This window comes from Sceloporus occidentalis, unplaced genomic scaffold (genome assembly GCF_023333645.1).
Source record: "Sceloporus occidentalis isolate IW3139 unplaced genomic scaffold, rSceOcc1.0.p SCAF_73, whole genome shotgun sequence".
Classification (NCBI taxonomy): Eukaryota; Metazoa; Chordata; class Lepidosauria; order Squamata; family Phrynosomatidae; genus Sceloporus; species Sceloporus occidentalis.
Genome location: NW_028317053.1, coordinates 958,125 through 984,574, shown reverse-complemented (window position 1 = coordinate 984,574; position 26,450 = coordinate 958,125). Strand labels below are relative to the sequence as shown.

Here is a 26,450-nt window from a genome sequence, read left to right as displayed (position 1 = left end):
TGCTGCCTTCTGCCCATCGTGTTGTTTGTGATGTGCAAGCATTCCAACACTTCTATATTTAAAACACTCCTGAAACAGCTCCCCTAGTAAAAAGTAATTTTATTTTACAACACGTAAAATAATAAGTATACTGTATGTTCAAAACTGCTTATGAGCATTAATATAGCATAGATGAACTAAGGTTATCTGGGTCCCTGTCCTACTCAGGAAAAAAGTATACTTTTTCAATACATCTTGTACCTACTTGGGTCATAGGAGTCCAAGCCTGACAAAGATGCCATGCCTGTTTCTGCATTAAGCAAAAAGAGAAAGGATGTCCAAGAAATACCAGCTCCCTCTCATTTCCATATATGTCTCAGGAGAATCTTAGGCTGGCAGTCCTCCAATACTCAGCTTCAAGCAGGGAACTATGCTACTGAGCTGCTCAACAAAATAAACTTCACCTATATCCATTTATTCTGATAGTATCACAAGAAATATCACCATAGAGTGAGCAAATGCAGAAAGGGAATGGACAGGTTGCTTACCTGTAACAGTATTTCTTCTAGTGGTCATCTGCGATTGCAGGCACAGTAAAACCCATTTGTGTGATTCACAGAGACCACGAAGGAGAAATATATATCCATCAAACTGACAGACTTTTTGTTCATATTACAAGTTTATCCAACATTATGTGGTTGTCTAAATAATTCACCAAGTGGGAAACACACCTACCTGTATCCATACTCTTAAGAGCATTATCAAAGGAGTGGCCAAACCACTGCATACTTTTCATTAGGAAATGCAAGTACCACAATTATAAAATAAGGATGCTTAACCAAAAGCTCAGAATATGAACACTATAAATTAAGTCACAGTTGAATAATGAATAGCTACCAACAAAAGTGATGGTGGTAGCTGCTCAGATCCAGGTGTTCACAGACAATTACAGGAGATTATTTGTGGTCATTTAAATAGATTTTCAGACCTGGTTTGAACAGAATAACTGTATTGGTCTCCCTGATGAATGACCTAAGGTGGAAGAAGGACAAGAGGAGTTCAGCACTTCTAATATTCTGGGACCCTTGATGCTGTCTTTCTAGATAAACTCCCTGGATTGGGAGCTGGAAGCACAATAAGTACCACATCTCAAATGAATTGATTTTCTTTTTATCTACTTATTTCACTGTCCAGCTCTCACATCTATACATAGATACTGGGGAACACTATGATTTAGATGATTCTAACTTTAGTGTTCAGTTGTATGTATTTACTCTTTCGGATCTTCTCTCTTTTAAAAATATATATTAAATTTTATCAAATAACAAACTTATAAACAATAGAAATAACAGACCTTAGGAATAAGCCAAAAGAATTTCCACCCAATAATACATTCTTTTGAAGTTGTAAAAAGATCCAGAAAGGGAAATTATAGATCATTTTGCCACAGTTGGGTGGTCAGTGTACAAGATGTCCTTCCAAAAACCAGCTTGGTGCAAACATGGAGCAAAATGAAATATATTGTTATTGACATAATCTATAAAAACAGACCAATCAATCCCCAATGAATGTGTGTGCCTTTTTCTTTTCTTTTCTTTTCTTTTGGGGGGGGGGTCAGGATCTGTTCTTAAAGGAATAGGAAAGTTTTTCTGGCAACCATGTGTCCCAGACCTTTTCCCACCAGTTTTCGAGTAACAAATTCCCCATCTTCAAGCATCTCGTAATTTCAGTTCTAGCTTATCTGCTTTCTTCACTGTCCAGTTTTCACATCCCTATATAGTGATCTGGAATTTAATAGATTGGACGTTTCTAACTTTAGTGCTCAGTTGTACAGTGTGCCCTTTCTTTACGTGGGGTATCCGTTCTGGACTCCCCCATGTAAAGCGAATTCCGCCTATGCTCAAGCCACATTTAAGTGAATGGGGGTCGTGCACGCGGCAGTGTGTTGGCACACACACGCCATGGGCACGTGTCCCCTTGTTCCCTATGGGATGCGCTGCCCCTTCTCCCCACACGGCTTTCAGCGTATGCTGAAAGCTGCATAAAGCAGCTTTACTCTTTAGGATCTGGTCTAGTTCTTTCATCACTGCCCTTCCCATTCCTAGTCTTTTTATCTTTTGGCTGCACTGTTTGTTCCAAATAATAGTAAAGTTTATTCTTCAGTAAACACACATAAAATTTTACTATAAATGTAATACTTAAAAAGTTTTGAGCAATTCAACAACGCTAGGAAGGGGAAACCCCTCCACTGGTTGTGGACACGCCTCCACTCCCTCGCTGTCTGACGGAGATGGGGACTCAGGGCACGCATCCAGCAAAGCCAGGGCTGGCCCGGGCTGAGTGGAGACTAACTGCCCCGCTGACCTGGCCTCCTCTTTGTCCGCCATTAGAAGAGCACAGTGGAAGGAGAGGGAAGGAGAGATAAAGGGGTCTCTCTTTTTTTGGAAGGAAGGGGAAGAAAAGAAGTAAGCCAGGTGAGTCCGGGGAGTAGAAAGGAAGGTTTATCAAGGCAAAGTTTGCAATAAGCAAGCTAGCATGTCCTACCAGGAGCTAGGCAAGAAGAAGACTGAGGCTTCCAGGGGTCACTCCACCCACAGCGGCTGGGCCAGGCCCTGGGCTTTGTTTTCTTTCTCCCTGTCTATCAGGAGCCAAGTGGGCGGATCCACCCAATATACAGAATGCTTGGCCCATTCTCTGCTGGGAAAGAAATATATATTTATTTTTCTTTACCTCTGTCAGCAATCTTCTGTTTTGCATCTTCTATTCTTTGCAGTTCCCTCTGCTTTGCTTCCAATTGGTGTTTTTCTTCTTTTTCTGCATCATATTTAATACCTGATAAAATTTATGAATATATCATATTGTGACCTGCAATTGATGATGAGCTGTACAATTAATTTCTTAACTGCGCTAAAGAACCAACACCCTAAAAAGCAAGCTTTCAATGAAGTTCACAGATCAATGAGGAGTCCAGTCTGATAGTTTCGAACCATAACATAATACAACAGGTCTATAATTTTTCCTATCCTATATTTGTACTTAACTACACATATTAGCATGAAAGATAAAAATTAACTAAGAGCCAACCTGTTCCTCTTCCTTCAAGAAAAACACCCTATCATTTTAAAACCAATTTCCCCATTTATGAAAATCAACTACTAAGACGTCTTTTTGGTAAGAGCATAATCTGAAGCAAGCCTTATAGAAACTGCTGAGGAAATGCAGTTTCTTGCCAGATCTTCCCAATTTACCATGTATATTGCCATTCAATCATCTACCTGGATCTCTGGGATGTCATCTCTGGGTAGTCAAGGTCTGCTGTCCCAGTCCAGGCTCTCTACTGGGTACTGATCAGTGAATCATAGCTGCTTACAGGATACTCCAGTCTCCACCACCAGATTTTCCATCTTCCCAGGCATTGTGTAACTGTTTATCCAACTATTATCTGATATTTTATTTGATCTCTGATGTTCTGAATCTGATGCCTCCTTATTTTATCTAATTCTATCTTGTACTACTATCTATTGTTTTATATGTATTTTGTAGAATGTACGTCATTGGCAGGTTTCATTTTTATTTTATTGTTTGTATGTACATCGCTTTGTAAATCTACAGTGCTATATAAATAAAGTATAATAATAATAATAATAATTATTATTATTATTATTATTTATGGTTACATATAGAACAGAACAATAAGTTGCACAAGTGGGAGGTGTCATACTGGGAATGAGGTACTCGATACCACCTTCCACAATGATAGTTAAAAGGACATACACAGTGTAATGCCTGTGTATATCACTAACAAGATTCAAACCATTATTTTACATATTTATTTCACACAATTATATTAAACCATTTCTCATCAGTCTACTTTCTTGATAAACTTACTGGCTGTTGGCACAATAAGCAAGTAAACTCCATCTAGCACAGCTTCAACTGGTTGTGTGTAAAGATTTTTCCATGGAATCTTCAAATTCAGCTGGCCTATAAGTAAGAGGAATATGTATGTCTATTAATATGAAAATACATGCTAAATGTTTTTCTTTTATATTTTAAAAGAAATCAGCTTGTTTCTGTTTAATTGCAATTTTTAGGGGAGGAAAGGAAATGCAAAATTTCCAAAGTACATATTTAAATAGTCTTTCAATGCCCTGATAGTCCTATGAGACTTTAATGCACACCAGTAAACAAAGTATACACTATTCTGGCATGTGGACCATGATCAGAATTTCATCCAATCTGTTTTTGTCAAGTTTCATTACCACCATCACTAGTAATGAAAAAGTATGAAACCAGATACAGTAAAGTGTCTGACCACAAATGGAAACGCATCTCTGAAAGATCTCTCCTTCTTCTCTGCTCTGAAGCAGTAGTGAGTGCACTCTGCATTGACAGCAGTGGCAAATAGACTGACTTTCCCATCTGGTGGTGGTAAGGCAATAAGCATTGTGGGAAAGAGCCCACATGCTCTAGAACATGGGCTTGAGTGAGGGAATCTGCCCACACATTCTCTGTACCTGCCATGTGTACAGTGATGGGATGAATATGTCTCTTGACACACCAGTTCCAAAATGCCATGGTCATATTGAGCAGCAGAGCAGAATGTCTGCCCTCCCTGGTTGTTGATGTAACAGGCGGTTGTGTTGTCTGACATAACTTGCACCACTCTCGCCTCAACATCCATTTGAATGCCTGGAAGGCCTTGAGAACTGCTGATAGTTCCAAGGTGTTGATGATGTGTAGACCTAAATCATGATCTGACCAGTCTCCTTGAACAGTAACATCACTGTAGTGTGCTCCTCAGCTGGTCAGTGAGGTGTCCATGGTCACCATACACAACAGATCTGAGGGATAAAAGGGCAAGCTAGAGAGAAGGTTCAGGGATCTGGTTCACCAAAATAGGGATATAATAATAATTTAGTTTAATAATAATAATTCTTTTTCATGTACGTTATTTATTTATTTTTAAAAATGTTTTTAATTGTACTGTTTTTTTAATGCTGTGAAGCCGCTCTGAGTCCCAGTCCTGGGAAAAGAGTGGGATATAAATATAAATATAAATAAATAAATAAAATATATTGGTAGGCTCCATTACATTAATGCATTGGAGATCTCAAATAGGATCAAAATGTCTGAAAAACCAATGCTGAAGAGATCAGAACCAGAGACATGCGAGGTAACTAACTGTTGTGGTAGCTGCCATGAAGCAAAACAGTCTTTGCGTGAAATATGCAGAACAGTGAGGGTGAGATGGCACTGCTCATATTTTGACTCTGAGTGTTGCCAGTCTGCTGAGCAGAAGGTAAGCCTGTCCTGTATAAAACTCCAGTGTCATCCCAATGAAGTTGATCACCCTCACTGGCTCCAAGAAAGACTTCTTGAAGTTGACACTGACACCTAAATTCTTAACAAGGCTCAAAGTCAAATGAATGTTCCAGGGGTATGACAAAATACATGAACAGGTGGAATACTTCCGAACTCTATGGTGTAAGCCAGATGAACAATCATGAGAACCTACAAATCTGTTGAGATGTTCTGCCAGGTGGTGTGGTCTGGGAACCAGGGTTGGGGGAGAAAAATTAGATTTTGAAAAGAAAAGTTTCCCAAATCCATGAGTGTTTTCTGTTTGTTTGTTTGTTTAAACCATGTTTTTGCATTAACATGGAGTACTACACCAATATAGGACTAAATCAGAAAATTAAGAAGCAAAATGCAGTTCAGATGTTGTGGCCACTAGCTTAAATAATTACTGTTCTTAAAAATGCTCTTTTAAAATAAATTGTTTTGGTTGAACTTGGGTTAATTAACTTATGTTAACCGATTAATCTGTTTCCGAATGGCATTTCTTAAACTATAAAATAAAGTTATTGAAAAGAAGCAGCTGGCACTAGATACTAGAATAATGATTAAAAACTGTCAATAAACTGTTAAATTTTTAAATTCGAACAGTATTTGTTGTTCCAGTAAGAAGAGTGGAAAACAGTAATAATAGCCCAACTGAGTAATAGCCATTGACAGCACTAAACAATATAAATTGTTACTTAGCAAATTAAGACCATGACCATACAGATTCTTGGGTTTGAACTGCTATGTAACAGTCTATATTTTGCAGTGCTGTCACCCACTTAAAGAAGTCTTTCATTATAATCCTTTAGAAATTTATCTGAAGTAAATATTCTGTGTTCAAATATACTAACCTGAGTGTAAGGAACTGTAGTACTGTTAACTAATCAAACTACATCTGTGTAAGTGTGTGCATGAATAAACAAAAAACCTGAAGAAAATGCATGCTCTGTTTATTCTTAGATAATCCCTACATTAGTTGAGAAAGACTTGTTTTTAAGTGAGGCACCATCTTCAGCTTATTCGAGAAGAAAGACTTCTTGTAAAATAACATGAGTAACCCACAGAGTGTTGTATTTCCATTAAGTATAATGTTTTTTTTAAAAAAATCTAGCAAACTAATCGGGCTTTTTATTTGTTTGTGTGTTTGTTTGAATGGCTGAAATCAACCAATCATTTCAAACTGCCCATTATATACTGGAAAGAATGTTTCAGAATTATAAATGGTACAGCCATCATAAATAATATTCAAAGACATAATCATGTCAGTCTGTTTCAGCATAAAAAGAGATGAAGGAATCCTGTAGCCCCTACCAAACTAATTAGTTTCAAAGGTCCTATACGATTCTTTTATATCATCATAACTATTTTATTTATACTCTGCATTCTGTTAAAATGCTCCCAAAACAATAAGCTACAGAATAAAATTGAATAATAAAATTATAACAAAACAGAAGCAACCCAAATCAAAGATACACCAGTTTAAAAATGATTATCATTGTAAAAACTTAGAAAAGTTCACTTACCAATGTGTCCTGCTTTAACTTTAAATGGTACATCAAACTGATACTGTGGAGATAAATCATTAAAGTTATTTCAAAAACTAAATTAGCAGTCTGTTTTAAAAGTGTTCAATGGCAAATATTTCACCACTTATCAACTTTGAAAATAAGATTTATAAACACTACAGAAAAATTGAATACCATGTAGCCATCAATAAATACTATGCCCCTCTAACTTCAAAGGGACCCCTAAGACACACCCAGAATTCTTGACAGTGTTACACAATCTTGTTATACCACAATGCACATAGGACAGGGATGGGAATCCATCAGGAGTGGGCAAAGTGCAGTCCATGGGCCACATGCTGCTGTCCAGTGCCATTTCTGTAGACCCAAGGGCCCTCTATGCAAATAATTATGGGGCGGGATTAGTATCTTGGCTCCCAAATGCTCCCAAAATGATCTTTGGGGTGCAGAAGCCATTTCCATCATGTTTGGAACACAGCCAAGTTAGTCTGGAATATCAATATGCTAAAGGATCTTCTTGCGCTTTTGAAACTAATTATATAGAAGAAGATATAGCATATAAACTTGGTCTACTTCCTCAGATGCATGAAGTGAAACAATGCCCAGGAAGGACTTTTATAATTAGACTGTATGGATGCCTATGGAAATGCAAAGCATGTGGGTATGGTGATGAGGTGACATATTCAGCTTTAAACTGAATCTGACAGCAAAAGTCCCCACCACCACCAGCAGATTTCCACATCTCTAGTTGGCACATGGTGACATTGTGAGATTAAACAATTTATTAGTTCTCTGAAATTTAAAGATACTTTCTCATAAGGCATTTCCACAGTAACAGAAGTATCCTAAATTTAATGTTAAGAGTCACTGTAGGATTAAACAGACAGGCCGAATGAAGCATCTTCTGGCCACTTTGGAGGCGTGCTGATGAAATTACGCAAGCCTCCAAAGTGGCTGGAAGCTGTGTCCAGTCCTTAGGACTGGAGTAAAAAGGAGCCGGGATAATCTGACTCCTGGTGGCACTGGTCAGCCCCTGCATCCACAACTCGCCTTGGGAGTAAGCCATACAGACAGTGGTGTTCCAACCCGTTTTCAGCATGAGCAGACTCAAGCCACTCTTTTGTGTCCATCTGTTCTGGTCTTTGTTTACCTTGCTATATCTCAAACGTAATTTCAGGCAAAAATTGGATCATCAACTCAAAAATGTCTATCTTATATTCCACAAATAATATGATCCTTTTTGCTCATGCAGCATTAGGTCTCTGATATTCAGTGAAAGGTTTTGGTACTATTCACCAGAAAGAAAAATTATAAATCACTATTTGGCAAAGGTTTCATTAATTCACACAATGTTCCCAATTCATGTGCAATGACAAATGTTGGCCTGATGTTTATTTGTATAGAATACTTACATCACTTGAAATATTCATATGATTGAAAACCCAAAATAAAGGTTTTCTGACTATGTAACAACATAATTCTGAGAAAGAGCAGCAGTAGGGAGCTCAAGAATGGTTTATTTGTATTTTTAAATGATAACTGGTTTTACACTGATTCTTGCAAACATCAATATTCCTATTATATTTTATATACTCTACTCTATATTGGTTTTTGTTTTCTCTTTTTGCTGATTTTTAAAACTGAATTGGTCTTAAAAATCCATGCTTTTAAAAACCTACCAGTTTAAACATAAACAGTATGCTCCTTCCTCAGGTGGTGAAAGCAGAAGGCAGAAAAAATGTAAAAAGAGGAGCCAAGTTTCAAAGATTTTCAGTAGAAGCCAACAATTACTAACACCTTCACAAATTGTATTTATTGAGTTCATTCTTTTCCTATAAAGTTAAGCACCACAAAAGTATCTTATGTATTTGCTCACTTTTAACTTACCAGTGCATTTTCTTTTATTTCAAGATTCTTAAGTTCTACAGCTCCTGTTAAGGGGAAAATGTATTTAGATTACAATGTCATTGATTTACAAAAGAATTTTTTTTCTACAATGTTTTTTAGTGATCTTCAGTGGAAACGGGCCTATGGTTAATGGCAAAAGCCTGCAGATTCCAACTTAGCTTAGAATAACCTCATGGTTTAAGTAGACATGTAGGATTGTGCTACAAATTGTATTTGGTTCTTCAGAAATACATATATTTATTATTTATTTATTAAAATATTTATATCCTGCCCTTTATCATGAGATCTCTGGATGACACACAAATAAAACTATATAAATCATTTAAAATAATGTCCAGATTAAAACTATAAAATTATTTAAAATAGTAAGTAGAAATTTATTGTTAAAAGCTAATAGCCGTCACAATATAAAATATATCCAAACAGTAAATACAAAAACAGAGGGTTTTTTTTTAAAAAAAAAAAGCATAAAAATCACCAAAAACAACATGGTAAAGTTAATAAAAGAGATCCATCAACAAAATGCCAATAATACATCATAAATGATGAAATAATAAAACCATAAAACTAGACTGGAACTAGCCATCATTCCCATCAAGAAAGCTAATTCTAATCTTGCTAGCAGCTAAACCAAATTTTGCTACCATAGAAGTAACAAATGCATTGTTGCCAGCCAAAAGGACACAAGTCTGCTGAAAGCAAGATCTACCGGAAAGGGATTTCAAAATACAATCAAGAAACCTTTGTCTAGGAGATACAGTGCCCCTGCGCCATACGCGGGCGCGCCATACACGGCCTTGAGCATACGCGCTCAAGCCGCAGCACGCGCGCGGGGCGGCGCGTCCCATTCAACTGAATGGGCGTGCGCGCCTGTTGCGCCCCGCGCGCACCCACGCCGCCGCACACGAGCCCCATTGTTTCCAATGGGGCTTGAGCATAGGCGGAATTCGCCTTACGCGGAGGGATCCGGAACGGATCCCCCGCGTAAGGCGAGGACGCACTGTATATACAGAGGGCAATGTAGAAGGTAATGTTCTATATTCTCCACTTCCCCAGTTTTGCAGATACATAGTCTTAGATGGACAGGAGTGTTGTTATATCTGCCCGTCAAATAGGCAGAAGGCATACATTGGAATCTTAGAACAGTAAATGCTTTTCTAGCAGGGGCCAGAGTAAGATTAATAAAGTAATACTCTAACCCAAATGAAGTCTTGTACAATGGGTACCAAAGAGAAAAAGAAGAGCTCGAAAGTGAAAGAAGATCGGCCCATTTGGAAGCAAGATAAATTTTCTCCTTAATCAGTTGCTTGGCTCTACGGGTGGCATAATTTGGAAGTGAGTCCACATTAATCTCATAGCTCTGTAATATTATTCTAACTATAGATACCCAGGAGTTTGGAGAATTAAGAGATATTTGTTCTGAAAAACATTTTTGGGGGAGCCTAGAATCACTCATGGATAACAACTTTAACCAGTAGAAGGCAAGAGCAGTATGTGTAGCAGCTAGAAGAGTAGATTGGCCTGTTTCTGCTCTCAGAAAGGAAACAGGGGTACACTTAGGGACAGCCAACAGGGATCTTAGAAATAAGTTCTGAACAATTTCTAAATTTGAGACACTGTTGTATCCCCAAATTTCTGCTCCATATAATAACTGGGGAACAATTTTTCTTTGAGAAACCTCGATAGTAGGTGCTACTAAGTGACCTCCTTGAAGTCTATGAAATTTCAACAGATAATTTATAGAGAGGGATGATTTTAGCTTAGTAGCAACAAAATGAGTTTCCCATGACAAATTAGATTGAAATCTTAAACCCAAGTAGTTGTAATAGGATTGTTGATCAATAGATTTTGCCTCAAGATTCCACCGATGAAGTTTTTTTAACCAAAAACCACAACTTTGGTTTTAGAGTGATTGACTATTAACATTTCCTTTGTACAGTATTCAATTAGCTTCTTTAAGAGTCTGCGCATTCCAATTAAGGTGACCGAAATCAAAACAATATCGTCAGCATATAACAACACTGAAAGTTTAACATCCTGAACAGTAGCTGGGAAGAATTTTGATCCTTTTAAGGCCTGGACGACAGCATTAATATAGAAATTAAATAAAAAAAGGTGCCAGAAGACAACCCTGGCGTACACCTCTATCAGTGGGGATGCTATCGGATAGAACCCCATTTGCCCCAAGTCGAACCCTGATGGTAGTATTATGATGTAACATTTGAATTAGAAGGAGCAGTTTTCTATCAATATTTGCTGCCGCTATTTAAAATAATAAAAGCACAGTAAACCAATCAACAATTAATGAGGGACCCTCTTGCATATTCCATTTGAGGGGCAATATATATAAAGAGAGGAGCTCCTTCAAGTGTCAAGGACCCAAACCACGGAGGCCTTAAATGTCAATTTGTGTGATTCTGATTGAGAGAACAAAATTACCTTCTTATCATCATCTGAAAGACAACCAATGAGAGGGACAACCTGTTCCCAAAGGAACTGCTGGTATGCAGGTATGGCCATCTGGTAGTATGGTAGGCAAAATGACAGAGCTGCTAGGGAGTATGTTTTGTGGGTCATAGCATCAATATTATACCCCTCCTTGTGCAGCTGGGGTGGCATGGGCCTTCTTGGAGGATATGGACTCAACTACTTTGACTATGATTTAATTCAGCTGAAGGTGCACAGCACAGTCCTCTTCCTGCACTCAGTACAGATTCTCTATATATCTTGAAGTAGAGGAAATCAAAACCAGAGCCCTGCCAGGAACAGTACATCAAGGCCCCATTCATACTGACCTTTCTGCGCTGGAAGGAACTGGGAATATTTGGTTCCCCCCCCCCCCCCAATCCCTCCGGAAGCAAGTGCTCACTACCCCATCAGGGTATTTTAACCGTGAATGCCCTCTTGGAGCATGAAGGCGCCTTTGCTGTCAATCAAATTTAGTTCTACGTTCATCATAGGTGACGTTTCCTGCACCCATTGGGCAATTGGAAGTGTGTTTTCCCCCTCATTTAAGAAAAAAAAACAGGCGGCAGTATGCACATATTTTGTCAAATTTAAAAACCTCCTGTGTGTGCTGTGGGTATTTGGGTCACTGCAGGTTATGGATCTTCCTTTGGCCCCATTTTCAACCCCAAAATGCAATCTAATGCCATCTCTGCATCCTGTATCCTCCCTCCTTGCCACCTCAGAATGCCTCATACACATGTAATAATAATAATAATAATAAACTCCTCACCTCGGAATGGCAGAAAAGGATACCATGCATCATTTGCTTTCCCTCAGCCACCCCTGAATTCCTTAGAGACAGTAGCAAAAGCATTCTGTATCAATTTGCCAAATTGGAAAGAGAAACATTTGTAATATTTGCATTGTAGCATTGGCAAAGGAAAAAAGCCTTCTGCAAAATGCCCTGCTTGCTGCTGGAAGCAGAAATGAAAGAGAAAGGGAACAGGCAGGCCGCCACATTCTATCTATATATCTATCTACCTGTAGCTGTAGCAAAAAACATGCGCATAGTCTGCCAAAAATAATTTTTAAAAAATAAAAGAGAGAGAAAACTGCCTGGTGAGAGAGGGAGGCTTGCTCCATCCTGTGCCCTCCCTCTGACCTGCCCTGAACTTGACTCTTCGTCCTGCTCCTTCCTTCTCCTTCTCCTGCTCCGTTACAGATTGCCCTCCACAGCCCCCTTCTTCCCCCTGGCTCCTTCATCCTCCTCCTCTGTCACTCTTGGCACCCTTTCTCCAGTTCCCCCCTCTGCCCTCTCTCTGAATGCCCTTTGCATCCCCCGTCAGTCACCCCGATTGCCCTTTGCATCCTGTCACCCTGGTTGCCTTTTTTTGTATCCTTCCTATGGCTCCTTCCTTTTCCTCCTCCTCCTCTGATGAAGGGGAGGGAATGTTCTGCCCACTGCCCTCCCTCTGACCTAACCCCCTCCCCTGAACTTGCCCTGATCATGATCGAGGGCAAGTTCATATTCGCCGAACCCAGGTTTTTTCAAAATATATGGCTTTTACCCTGATTCCAAATGACCTGCGCTAAGGGGCATTTGCCCCGAAACGATTGTGCAAGCCTCTGATTCACTTGTGGGAGATTCGGGGCAAATATGAACTTCACGTGCAAGATTTGGTTCCTGATCTGGGGTAAAAGGTAGTCTGACTGGCCCCCTACTTCCACAGTGCTTGAAGCATCCAAAGGGTAGAGCATTCTGGTACCCTAGTTGAGGGCCAAGGGAAGAGGTGGAGGGATCCACTAATGCCAACTGGCCTGACACCTCTCCCAATGACTATTCTCCAGAAGTGTCTCCCTTAGCTCCTCTGCTAGGCTGAGGTAGAGGAGAAATTAGGCAATGGGTAGGGAAAACTACACAGTGATGACAGGTGGCAGAAGTGTAGCCTCATAAAGTTGGAAGAGACTATAAGGGCCATCCAGTCCAACCCCGTGCCAGGCAGGAACACAGAATCAAAGTACCTCTGACAGCTGGCCATCCAGCCTCTGTTTAAAAACGTCCAAAGAAGGAAACACCAACACACTCCGAAGTAGTATGTTCCACTGCCCTACAGCTCTTACTGTCGGGAAGTTCTTCCCAATGTTGATATGAAACCTCTTTTCCTGTAGTTTGAATCCACTGCTCCAGGTCCTATTCTCTGGAGCAGCAGAAAACAAGCTTGCTCCATCCTGAATATGACACCCCTTCAAATATTTAAGCAGAGCTATCAGATCGTCTCTCTTCTTTTCTCCAGGATCAACATACCCAGCTCAATAAGTTTCTCCAGAAAGGGCATGGTTTCTACACCCTTCACCCTTTGGTCACCCTCCTGTGGACATGCTCTAGCTTGTCAACATCCTTTTCAAACTGTGGTGCCCAGAACTGGACACAGTATTCCAGGTGAGGCTTGACCAAAGCAGAATAGAGTGGCACTATTATTTCCCTTGATCTAGACACTATACTTCTATTGGTGCAACCTAGAATCGCATTGACATTTTTAGCAGCTGCATCACACTGTTGACTCATGTTCAACTTGTGGTCTACAAGGACTCCTAGATCTCTTTCACATGTAGTATTAAGCCAGATATTTCTCACCCTATATCTATGAATTTCACTTTTTCTGCTACGTGCAGTATCTTACAATGTTGATCCACTGTAATGCAGTGCCCTCAAACTTTAAACCTTCTCCCTGCATTCTCCTCCTTCCTCTCTGGATCTCTCCTTCCCACCAAACATCTCACTTCCCACCTATTCCTTCCTTTCTCAGTCCAATCTTAAAACCTCCTCGTCCAGCACCAGGGAAGTGGTGTTAGATGCTCAGGAGAGGCCCAGACAGGAAGGAGGAGGGAGGGAAGTGGTGCTTTCTTTTTGTTTTGTCCTTTACATCCTTTGCTCATGCTCCTAAGTTTTAGCCTTGACTTATCCATGGGTCCTATCAAAATCCGTGATTTTGGCCCTAAAACCTTCCCTGGACTTATACATGAGGTCGACTTGTACCTGAATATATATGGTAAATTGTTTAAATGACATTATTGTTCAACTGTATAAAACTATTAAAAGGTTATTGCTATTTTTGATACATAATGAGTTAATTCAGTTAGTAATAAATATATGCATTTTATAAGAGCAGAAAATATTTGCATTATTTACTAAAATGAACATGAGTATTAATTATTTCCTTGTTAGTCCTTGCATAGCTCTGTCCCCAGAATTCTAGAACAGTTCTCAGATCTGTTCTGCAATTGAAGTAATACATTCAAGACTATCAAGGCTTTCCTACCTGTAATGTAGAACATGATTAACAAATAATAAACACCAGATCAGAAATTTTGACTTCATTTTTGTGAATGGTCTGGTGTTAAATACTTCCTGTGTTTGTGGGTAGTGTGGAAGGACAGCTTTGGCTATTGGCTGGCAGGTTACACTGTGTGTGCATCATGAAACTTGTTTAGCGTGTAGTTAATTTGGTTAAGTCTTCACCGTTTGTTCAGCATTCAGTGTTAAGACAATTTAGCAACATGACTTTTAAAATCAAGCCCCTTTGCTTAATATCCAGATGACACGTTTTGAAGAGGTTATTTAAAGTTTGAGGGCACTGCATTACAGTGGTTTCGATCCTATCTCTCAGGCAGATTCCAAAGGGTGATGCGGATGATGCTTGGAGACAGTAGCTCCTCTAAAAGAGAGCTTAAATTTGGTGTCCCTCAGGGCGCCATTCTGTCCCCAATGCTATTTAATATCTACATGAAACCACTGGGGGAGATCGTCCGGAGGCATGGGGCAGGGTGTTATCAGTATGCTTATGACACTCATTTATACCTCTCCATGCCCTGGACCAAAGTGTCAACTCAGGAAGGCATCTCCCCTCCGAATGAATGTCTTGAGGCAGTAATGGGCTGGATGAGGAAGAACAGATTGAAACTGAATCCAGATAAGACGAAGGTGCTCGTAGTTGGGGGTCCTAATCCGGGTTTGGAGGCTTTTCAACCAGTCCTGAACGGGGTCACACTTCCCCTAAAGGACGGTGTTCGTAGTTTGTGGATGCTCCTGGATCCGTCGCTCCAGATGTCAGCCCAGATAGATGCGACAGGTGACCATATTACATCTATATTAAAGTCTCATCACTGGCTGCCTATTAATCTCAGGGTGCTGTACAAGGTGTTGGTTAAAACCTTTAAAGCCCTTCATGGTTTAGGTCCCGCCTACTGACAGGATCGCCTTCTCCCATATCATCCGCCCCGCACGTGGAGGCCCTCCAATAAAAACCTATTACAGCCAGCTAAAACTAGGCTGGTTGCAGTTACCCAGAGGACCTTTTCTTCTGCTGCTCCCAAATTATGGAATAGCCTGCCGGAGGGGATTTGATGTATCACTAGCCTTGGTTGCTTTAAAAAACAATCAAGGCATATCTCGTCTGGCAGGCCTTCCCAGGTTAATGTTTTGGCAACCTTGTTCAACAACTGCCCTAACTACCTCTGCCTTATATTTTTAATAATTGTTTAAAAAACTGCTAATAATTTAATTGTATTTTATTGTGGATGGGAGGGTTAGGGAGGGCTTGGGATACAATTGTAGAAGCAATTATTGTATTTTATGGATGATTTTACTGTTAGCCACTTCGATCTTCTGGAGAAGTGGTATATACATTTAATAATAATGTAATAATAATAATTAGTATATTTATTATTAAACGGTGGATTGAGAAGAGAAGGCACATGAGGGAAATGGGGTGTTCTGTAGTCAGAGAGAGCCAAGATCCAGAGCAGGAGGAAGAGGAGAAGAATTGGGGGAAGAAGGTTTTAACCTCTGGTTGAGAAGGGAATGAATTGGAGGGAAGTGGGGTGTTTGATGGGGAGGAGAGCTCAAGAGGAGGAGGAGATGGGGAGAAGATAAAATTACTTTATCTAGCACACAGGGAGAAAATACATTCTTTTTCTTTTCTAAACAAGTGTCTTTCATTGGTGGGGAAAGGGGAGTGCAAATTATTCAAATATACCATAATGCCAAGTAAAGCAAATAGATCCTTGTAAAGTGAGAGTGTTCATCTGATCTGCAAGTGATATAATTAAGATCAGGATGCTGATATTTCACTTTTCCCTGAACAGTAATTTTTGTTTTTACATGTTTAAATAATGAGGCAATCTCATTTCATTCCAGTCCAGTCCCTGGAAGTTGCTATTAATTTGGTTTATTTTGTAAAGTGTTGTGCTGTTTGTTTTAAGGAATGTAAGCATGAAAAAACTCAAGAGAAAAGAGCGGAGCAATATGCTGCCAAAAGGAGAAACTTGCTTGTCTACTTTCTGAAGACTTTACTCATAACATTTTAAGAATGTACACATCACAGGTTTGCAGCACACACCCAATATAACCACTATATTGAAGCAGCCATGTGTCTTTCTTTAAATGACATGTAAACAATGGTCATATAAGGATAAAACCGAAGGCCAGAAATTTTTATAACTCTTGAGTTTTTAACAAGCAAATCATGTGCAAGCAGGACTAACTTAACAAACCAGGTATCTCTTGTCAATGGTTGTTCATCATGTCATCTGAATATGACAGTCTGGCCTGACAGGGGAGACAAGCCAGAGTGCTAGATTCAAGGTGTCACAGTTAACAAATTGCAGACACAATTTCCGTGTTCTTTCTGAGCTGCTCCTGCTTACAGCAGGCCTGATAAAGCATCATGGACGAGAATGCTGCCTCATCCCCACCCAAACATGCTCAGTGGGTACATGCATTAAGGGGCTATGTTTACTGTGTGCAGTATAATATTTAAATATAGCCTTTAGTTTTCTGATGGGTTCACATTTACCTTCCAAAAATCATAATCAGTAAAATGGTCTCAAGTACTTTTAAATCCCGTACAGCCACAGCATCAAGCTTTCAGGGACGTAGCCAGGATTTTAGGAAGGGGGTGGGGGTGGGGTCCAGACTAAGTGCCACCATTATAATGGGGCTTGGGTGCAGCAGTGCAGCAGCACACACCATTCATTTTTCTAATGGAAGGGGGGGTCCGGACCCCAAGAACCCCCCCCCCCCTTGGCTACGACCCTGAAGCTTTTCTCCTTTTTCTGTTACTTACTTTAGAAAGAGGAAAAATTGAGTGAAGCAATTGCCAGAATAAACCTATCATGTAGATGTGGTAGGATCAACCAAAATATTTATATTTTGTACTGTATTTGCATAGTATTTTTAAATTTTTAGTATTTTAACAGGCTTATGGGATATCGTTGCTCAAGCAGTTATGACGCTGACCCTGTGGGTTGCAAGATCAGCAGGTTGGCAGTTCGAGACCCAAGCGTTCGCTGTGTGATGGAGTGAGCTCCTGTCCCTAGTCCTAGCTTCTGCTAACCTAGCAGTTTGAAAGCATGCAAATGCAAGAAGATAAATAGGTACCACTTCTCAGTGGGAAGGTAACATTGTTCGGTGGAGTCATGCTGGCCACTTGACTAGAGTTGTCTTTGACAATGCTGGTTCTTTGGCTTAGGAACGGAGATAAGCGCCGCCCCCTACCGTCTGACACAACTTGACAACCTTGTCAGAGGGGAATAGCTTTACCTAACAGGCTTATTTGATTATTTTTAACTTTGATACCACATATCTCTGTTTCAAACTACACTATAAGCTGCCTCACATCCCATACCGGCAGAAACCTGCTGTTATTTGCAATCACGTTGGCCTTAACTTATGGCCACCCTACGAATAAGAGACCTCCAAGATCTCTAATCATCAGCTGCTTTGCTCAGGTCTCACAAACTGAGGGCTGTGGGTTTCCTGATTCAAGTCTATTCAGCTGTAGTGTGGCCTCCCTCTTTTCTTGCTGCCTTCCCATTTACACAGCGTTATCCTCCTTTTACACTACCTCATGATATGTTCAAGGTACAACAGCCTCGGTTTAGTCTTTCCAAAAAAAGCAGGATAGTAAACATGCAACATAGCACTGATTTTAAACATTAGATAATGTTGCTTAAAGTCATACAATGAAAAAATGAAGAGACTTGGCTTAACAAAATGATAAAAAAAATCATAATGGAACAGCAATGGGATACATGAGAAGTTGTATATATTCAATATTTAAACAAAAGCACATCATACTACAACTTTGCTGAAATTAAGCAGATAGGGTATGGATATGGATAGGAAGTTTCTGGGGAACCTTATATATGTCACCTTGAGATTTATGGAAGGCAAACAAATTCATAAAACAAATCAAGCTGAAGCGGAGGGGAGATAGCCTTAACAAAGTTAAGAGAGTACAGTAACATCCCAAATCCTCAAAACACCAATGCCTTTACCTGAATTGCCCAACCAACCAAAAATGCACAAAATCCATGATGCAAGCTTTCAAAGATGTCGGCACTTTGGTTCGTCAATCACTGTTTTGTGGATTTGGGGTGTTACTGTACTTTGCTGTAGGGTCAACATGGCTACTCTTGGATATGTTTTCTAGATTTGAGGATATCGCAAAGGTACAACGTGACAGTGATTCAGGTGTTGGACTAGGACTCTGAGGAGCAGAGTTCAAATCCCGGTTTGGCCATGCAAACCCACTGGGCAACCTTGGGCAAGTCACACTCTCTCAGCCTCAGAGAATGGCAATGACAAACTCCCTCTGAAGAAACTTGCCAAGAAAACATGAGGATAGGTTTGCCCTAAGTTAGAAACGACTTGAAGGCACACAACAACAAAAACTTGGCTTTCTGACACTGTCACTCAAGGACAGGTGAAATTCTATAGGAGAGATACAACTATAAAACCAAGACACCCATTTTAGAAAAATGTCAGTCGCGGAAGCATTCTCAAGTTTTGTGTTGATTTTCAAGAGTGTTCTGTGTGTGTAGAATTGAAAAGTATAGCTGTGCTAGTGTGGAAAATCAGCATGCAAAGGGATCTTGCAGCACCTTTGAGACTGACTGAAAGAAAGAAGTTGGCAGTATGTGCTTTCCTAGACTTAATTCTTCTCCCTCAGGTGCATTTGTACATATGTGTGTGTGTGAACATATACAATAAAGATACAATTCAAAGACATAGCCGTGTTACTCTGCACAATCCGTATGTAGAGAGATCTGGTAGCACCTTTGGCCTGTTACAGACTGCCAAAATAAAGCTGCTTTGGGTCTCTTTGGAGGTATGCTATTTAAATGATGCCTGGGTCCTAAGAGTCCGGAGGTTGCGCAAAAGCCACACTCCATTCCTAAGCACTGGAGGGCAGCTTTGGTGCAGCTTCCGGATTCTTAGGATGCATGCATCATTTAAACAGCATACCTCCAAAGAGACCCGAAGCAGCTTTATTTTGGCAATCTGTAACAGGCCTTTGAGACTGAAAGAAAGAAGTTGGCAGCATGCTCTTTGTAAAGTCTACTTCCTGAAGACGAATGCACCTGAGGAAGTAGACTTGAGTCTAGGGAAGCTCAGGCTGCCCACTCCTTTCTCTCAGTGAGTCTCAAAGGTGCTCTCTCTACAGACTGACAAGGCTGTGTCTTTGAATTGTGTGTGTGTGAAACGCTGTCTCCCTGCCTCCTCAAAGTCCAACTCTCTGGCGTCCAGGAGAGAGAAGGCGTTAGCCTTTAAGGAGCCACGACGTGAAGCCCGGCCCAGCCCCTGAGTCTGACCCAATGCAGGCAGAGGGAGAGGGGCGGGGCCTCTTCCTTCCTTCCGGGTCCCACGATAAGCCCCGCCCCTCCTCCTCCGCCAGGGGCCCCATCCACTTCCAAAAGGGGCCCGAGGCCTGAAAGGGGCGGGGCTAAGGCGCCGCCCACGTGACCGGCCAGCCCTGAGGGGAACCCCGTGGCCCCCTATAGCCCTCCATTCGAGGGAAGAAGGGCGCCCCTTCGCCCACCTCGCTCCCTCCTTTCTCTTTCTCTCTAGGGACAAATTCAGAATGCCCTCCATTTTAAGCAAGACCGAGAAGCATGAGTTTACGTTTATGTTACTATCTTTATCCTTGACTGTGTCGCGACGTCCTCCCTTTTCCCCAACCGTCCTCCATTTTGGGCAGGTGTCAGAGGCATGGATTTAGATCTACAGGAGTGTCACCTGCTCGCCCTCTTTCTGGCCCCAGACACAGGAGGAGGAGCCCGAGCCCCACCGGGGGAAAGGAAGGGGCTGGGGCCGGGGCTGCTGCTTCTCCTCCTCCTCCTCCTTCTTACCTCCCCAGATGCCGAGGTTGAGCTGGGAGCTGTCCAGGTTGACCACGTAGTCGCCCAGGAACCGGTTCAGGACGTCCACCACCAGGGACTCGAACACCATCCTCGGGGCCGCGGGGAGGGCTCCCCTTCTTCCCTGGGACCGACACTCGCCTTGCCTTTAAGGCCAAGCAAACGAAAAGGAATAGAAAGCGCCGCTTGGCTCGAGGCGTGTTGTGCCCGGCCGACTGCGCATGCGCACAAAAGGCGAGGCCGAAGACAGCAGGACAGTCCTTTCCTTTCCCCAAAGCCCTCACGCGCCGTTCCCTTTTTTCACGCGCCGCCGCCGCCGCCGCGCGCTCGGTCGCGTTCTTGGTCGCTCGCGCGAGACTTCCAGTGCCCGTTAAACCGTCCCTCTCCTCCTCCTCCTCCTCCTCCTCCAAGCAGACTCAAGTATTTGTGTCACAAAAATAAAATGACCCCGTTTCCTCACATAAGCAGATACACACACACGACCTGACTGTCCTTCTGAGGAAAATATAACGCTCGGCTCCGTCACGCTGGAGAAATAACCCGTTTTGACAGCGCTTTAACTGCCCTGGCTCAAGGCGATGGAATTCTGGGAGTTGGAGTTTGTTGTGGGGCCCCTCCAACTCCCAGAATTCCATAGCCTTGAGCCAAAGTAGTTAAAGCGCTGCCAAAACGGGTTATTTCTCCATTGTGGATGCTCAGAGAGTCTCCACGCCCCGCCCAAACCCGTATCTCAGGTTTTCTGTCACGTTTGGCGGCCGCCGCCGCCGCCATAAAATTCTCTGAGTATTCATTTACTGCCTTGGCTCAGTATTAGGGAATCCTGGGAATTGTAGTTCATTGTGGCACCAGAGTTCTCTCTCTGACAGAGAAGGCTAAAACTAACCCCCCCCCCCACACACACACACACAGACACACACACAATTCCCTAGCATTGAGCCAAGGCAGTTAAGGCGGTCTCAGACTGGATTATAATAATTATTTCTGCAGTGTGTTTTGGACCTATGTCGCCATACCTCAGCACTTCTGCTCTATGTAATCCGCTGAATATTATTATTATTATTATTATTATTATTATTATTATTATTATCATTATGTACCAAAAGGGTTGCCATACATACACGTGTTTGTTATGTACCTTCAAGGCTGACTTATGGCGGGTGACTATCACAGGGTTGTTCTTGAGAGGGGGTTTGCCATTGCCATCTTCTGAGACTGACACAATCATACATACATATATTGTGTGTGGGGGGTATGTGTGTGAATTGTATTAAAAGCGTTGCCATACTTGTCACACATATGGTGACCCTGTTGGTACACTTGACGTCCCGTGTGTGTGTGTAGGATGTGAATTGTACTAAAAAGGTTGCCATATACACACATATATGGCAACCCTTTTACTGCACTTCACATCCCATATATGTGTGTGTGTGTGTAGAATGTGAATTGTACTAAAAGAGTTGCAGTACACACACATATGGCAACCCTTTTAGTACACTTCACATCTCTCATATATATATATATATATATATATATATATATATATGACATGTGAAGTGTACTAAAAGGGTTGCTATATACTATGTCCCGCATGTGTGTATAGGATGTGAATTGAACACAAGTGTACTAAAAGGATTGTCAAGTGTACTAAAAGGGTTGACACACACAAATACACATATGTCAAGCCTTTTAGTACAGTTGTCATCCCATATATATATATATATATATATATATCTGTGTTTATGTAGGAATTGTACTGAAAGGTTTGCCATGCACACACACTAAAACACATATCAGCAACCCTTTTACTACACAAGACTTCACACCCCATATATATGTGTGTGTGTACGTTTATGACTATGTTTGAGACGGGATAGGCACTAAAAAGGTTGCCATATACATAGACACATATGACAACCCTTTTAGTACACTTCACACCCCATATATATGTGTGTGTGTGTGTGTACATACACACACTTTCCTTTTATTCTCAGGTGGAGCCTTAGACTGCCTTGCTAGATGTCTGTCTTGCTGCAGCGCAACATCTCTGCCCCTTTGTTAGGGCTATACATTTTTCATGCGCAGCACATTGTTAGTAACTGGGTGCCTCCATCATGGTGGCTGCTGCAAGTCAGCTGCAAATTACTATACATATAAATAAGGTTGCTGCAGTTTGCAAGGCTAGAAGGAACATCCATCAGAAGGAGGAGGAGGAGGAGGAGTGCCTTAGCCAATTGGTGGAAGAGGAGGCGTGGGCTCTGCGCACATTTGGGAGCCAATGAGGCTGGCTGAGTAGGAAGGGCAGGAGGCTGGTGTAAAGTGAGATCTGGGTATCTGACCCTGCCAGGCCTGTTCCCCCGCCCCATGATGGGAAGCCACCCAGGGCGTTGTCAGCAGAGCAACCCTGGATTGGCATTTTAGTAACCTCTTTATTTAATTACCCTGTTCACAATTAATTCCTGAAGGGTTTGCAAAATTAAAACATCAAAGAGAAAAACACTGCAGCCAACTGGCCAAAACAAAACAGCAGTTTGCAAAAGAACAGCAATAACAACAGCCATAATAATAAAACTTTATTTTCTGTTGCCAAACAATCAAAGCGGCTTACATCTAAAAACCAATCCAATATACAGTATACAATATACAGTCCAATATATAATATCCCCATGCCCCCTTAAAAAAGAATTATACACCTTACAATTAAAATAAACAATTGACAATAAAAATAATCAAAATGGGTTGAGTGAGACACAATACAGTCATCCCTCCATATTTGCGGCTTTGATATTTGCGGCTTTGATTATTCACAGATTTCATTAATATGTTCTCCTAGGACTGTCTAGGTCCTCCAGTGCAACTCTGCTGAAGTTGACCATAGAGTTCTGCTGGGGAACGTAGAAGTTTCTAGAGAAAACACTTCTCTAGGCATTTGTAGGTCCTCCGGCATGATTCTATGATCACCTTCTGGCAGATATTGACCATAGAGTTGCAATGGAGGACTTGGAGATTCCTAGAGAGGTGTTCTCTTAGGTGAAAAGAATAGTAGGCTTTTTCATTTACTCTTTTCCCACATCCATGGGGGTCCTTCACTCCTAACCCAGCAAATGTGGAGGGACCACTGTAGTTCATGCCAAGCACTTCTGTCCAAGCCTTTTTCATGTGCTTTAGTGTTTGGTATGCTGTGTGATATGGCTTTGCCTTTAACATCTAGTGATATCATTAGTGTTCTGCTGTTTTCATGGTGATGATGTACGGTTTTAATTTTCTTCCAGGCAACGCTCCGTGCGTGGAATTTTATGAGGGTTTCGGACAATGACATCTTCTCTTTGCGGCCTCTCATGTCTTCCCAATGACTCTTCCATCCTTTTGCAAAACCTGTTAAAAAAAGATGCAGCAGCTGCACAATGCCTCCTAACTAGTAGCAGCTGAAAGCACCTGTGATGTTGTGATTTACAAAGAAATATGTCAGCCAAGAAATATGTCTTCCCAATGACTCTTCCATCTTTTTGCAAAACCTTTTTTTAAAAGATGCAGTAGATTGCCATTGGATTATACTTCCAATTTCCATTGTCTGATAAACTGCATAAGTGTGCCTGGCCAGGAAAAGCTGGACAGAATCAGAGTGAAGAATGTCCGCTTGTTGCTGGTATCCCACTCAGGACCACACCGGTGGCCTGCATCAGGATCAGACCATGTGGTTACCATGGTCCCACACTGATTGGGGAGTTACCAGCACTGGAGCGGCCTTAGCCACTCAAAGCTGCCAGTCTGCATGACTCCTATGTTCGGATAACGGAGGCAGAAACAATAAGAGTAGATGGAGGCAGAATTTGCCACAATTTTAATTATGGACAGAATTTTTTTTCTTGATATTTCATATCTCTTTGGAAAGTGTGGGAAGTTTTGTCTTAGCAATTTTTGTGTGGCAATAAGTTCCATAGTTCCCCTTTCCTCAAGTCACAGTCATATACTCTGTCTGTACTCTGTCTGTACATTGGCTCCACAAATATTTGATTCTGTCTCCACTTTGTTGGCAGACATTGCTGATCCAAGGTTTTATAGGGAGGTTTTTTTTAAAATTTTATGTTCCTCCCTCAGATGCCATAAATAATTTTTATCATCTGCTGTCATATCTTCTTCGATTCTTCTTTCACATTTAACCTGGACTCTGTGTCCTTGAAATGTAAATGCTTGTTCTGTATTCTTTCTACATTTATTTCTTACTTTTGTAACAACTTCCCTCTCTTAAATCTTTCTTCTCTGTTCCAGGAGGAGGAAGAAGAAGATAGTTATGAAAACAAAACTTACCAAAAGGAGATTTCCATGTTCACTGAGGCTCCAAAATTCAGGAAAATTGCACCTGTTTGTGCCATCTCATTGGTGAATGATTTATTTAAGTAATATGGATATAGTATGGTGTTATTTCCAATGAACCTATGGTACATTTTAGCTTCATTGCTACCTTGGAGCTAGATGATAGTCAATGGAGGATGCTTGGTGTAAATCCCATCTTTGTTTGTTTACTGGAATATACACATGGAGTCCATGCCACTGATGCTATTATGCAACTAAAGCTATTATTCATTATTGTAAATATCCGGCTGCAAACAATATTGGTTTACTATATTGGCAGGCTAGCCATCCACAGACTGGAGCTCTGGCTGATCATCCTGCCCCATATTAGCCAAAGGCACTGAGTTCCACAGCTATGCTGATGCAGGGTGCACACATCATACATGTTGCCACCCATTGACTAATATGAGCTTAAGCTCCCACATTTTTTCACATTCACAGTGGTCCCCAGAACAAACCCCCTGTGGATGGGAAGTGCCCACAATATCTCAAAGAGTGACAGTCCAAGGAAAATAAGCAGACAGCTGTCAGACTGCTGGAGGTTGTTGTAAAGATTTGAATATGTATAAATAAACATTTTCTTACCTTTTCGACTTCAAAACTGGCACAGATAATTTCCAGCCTGATCTCTCTTGCATTGCCAAATTTCACATAAATCTATTTAGTTGTTTTCTAAGTATAAGCTACTGCTTCCCTCCCCAATGTCTGGTTATATGAGGCAGGATGAGATCTACTTTCCCTTCATTATCCCAAGTTCTCTGCCTTGCTTTCCTTTCTCCCATCCCATCTGATATACTAAGCTTCACTCTCTAATCAAACAGTGGTACTGGCATAGTCTAAACAAAAAGCAATGGCATGCCTATGTGGCAGGGCAGGTAAGTGAGGTGGCTACTGGGTGAGTTGTGGCCCTGTGGTGCAAAAGAGTTGATGCCCAGAGTGGTTTCCAGGTCACAAACTTATTTCAGTATACTTTCTTGAGAAGAAAGCATAGATTTATGATTTTTTTAATGTTCTTGAAATATAATCTTCTGTAGGAAGATTTCATGACTCTGCCAGGAAAGTACTATAAATAATAACATCTCGCATTTCTCAATCTGCCACAAGAGTAAAATTGGATATTTCTACACCCTGATTTTTTTTCTGCAGTGCTTCTTATTTCCTGGAAACCTAGATGCAATGTAGTTGAATCATGCCATTCCTTGCCAGTATTTATTTCCATAATTTAAAACGTCAATAATATAATAAATTGCTGCCTTTTAAAAGATGTTTACTTTTATCAATCTATTGAATAACAGACATGTTTGCATCTATTAGCTATATTGAATGTCTTTGTTAGATATAAACTCCCTCCATCAATACATCTCACAGCACTCATGCAGAGAACCTGTAGTTATCACTGACTGCTAGAACAACTGCAGTGTAAGCAAAGATGTTGAAGGAGCCACACTGGAAAAGGAATGAAACATATATTTTAGTGTATGTTTCTCCCACGTAGATGAACTCACATTCACTCCACAAGCAGATCTGGGCAAGGTGTCTACCTCTTTGATCCCATAAAGATTCTGTCAGTCACAATAGACCACACTGCAGTTGTAGAGAACCTTTGATGTTTTAAATATTTTGATCTTCAGCTTTCAAATCCCTTAACACTGACCAAGAGAGCCTGTGTGGTGTAGTGGTTTGGGTGTTGTA

General features: G+C 41.1%; 1 protein-coding gene and 1 long non-coding RNA gene across 8 annotated transcripts in view; one reads left to right on the top strand and one right to left on the bottom strand.

Annotated features, from left to right (window-relative positions):
- LOC149286012 (intermembrane lipid transfer protein VPS13A-like) overlaps nucleotides 1-20,602 on the bottom strand; it is a 207,055-nt gene extending 186,453 nt beyond the window's left edge. For 3 of the 7 annotated variants that reach the window (XR_016277743.1, XM_089494507.1, XM_089494508.1), the window contains exons 1-5: nucleotides 20,400-20,602; nucleotides 8,739-8,782; nucleotides 6,849-6,891; nucleotides 3,868-3,963; nucleotides 2,710-2,811 (exon numbers count right to left, since the gene is read on the bottom strand). Coding sequence is in view for 6 of the 7 variants with exons in the window: in XM_089494507.1 (XP_089350633.1) it covers nucleotides 2,710-2,811; nucleotides 3,868-3,963; nucleotides 6,849-6,891; nucleotides 8,739-8,782; nucleotides 20,400-20,499 (385 nt within the window). In the remaining variant the exon portion in view is untranslated. The other 4 variants (XM_089494502.1, XM_089494505.1, XM_089494503.1 and 1 more) reach the window with 2 other exon arrangements.
- A 721-nt stretch (nucleotides 20,603-21,323) lies between these two features.
- LOC149286011 (uncharacterized) lies at nucleotides 21,324-25,638 on the top strand. The gene is made up of 3 exons (XR_016277746.1): nucleotides 21,324-21,440; nucleotides 23,678-24,588; nucleotides 24,675-25,638. It is a non-coding gene; the product is annotated as an uncharacterized LOC149286011 (long non-coding RNA).
- Nucleotides 25,639-26,450: the final 812 nt, after the last annotated feature.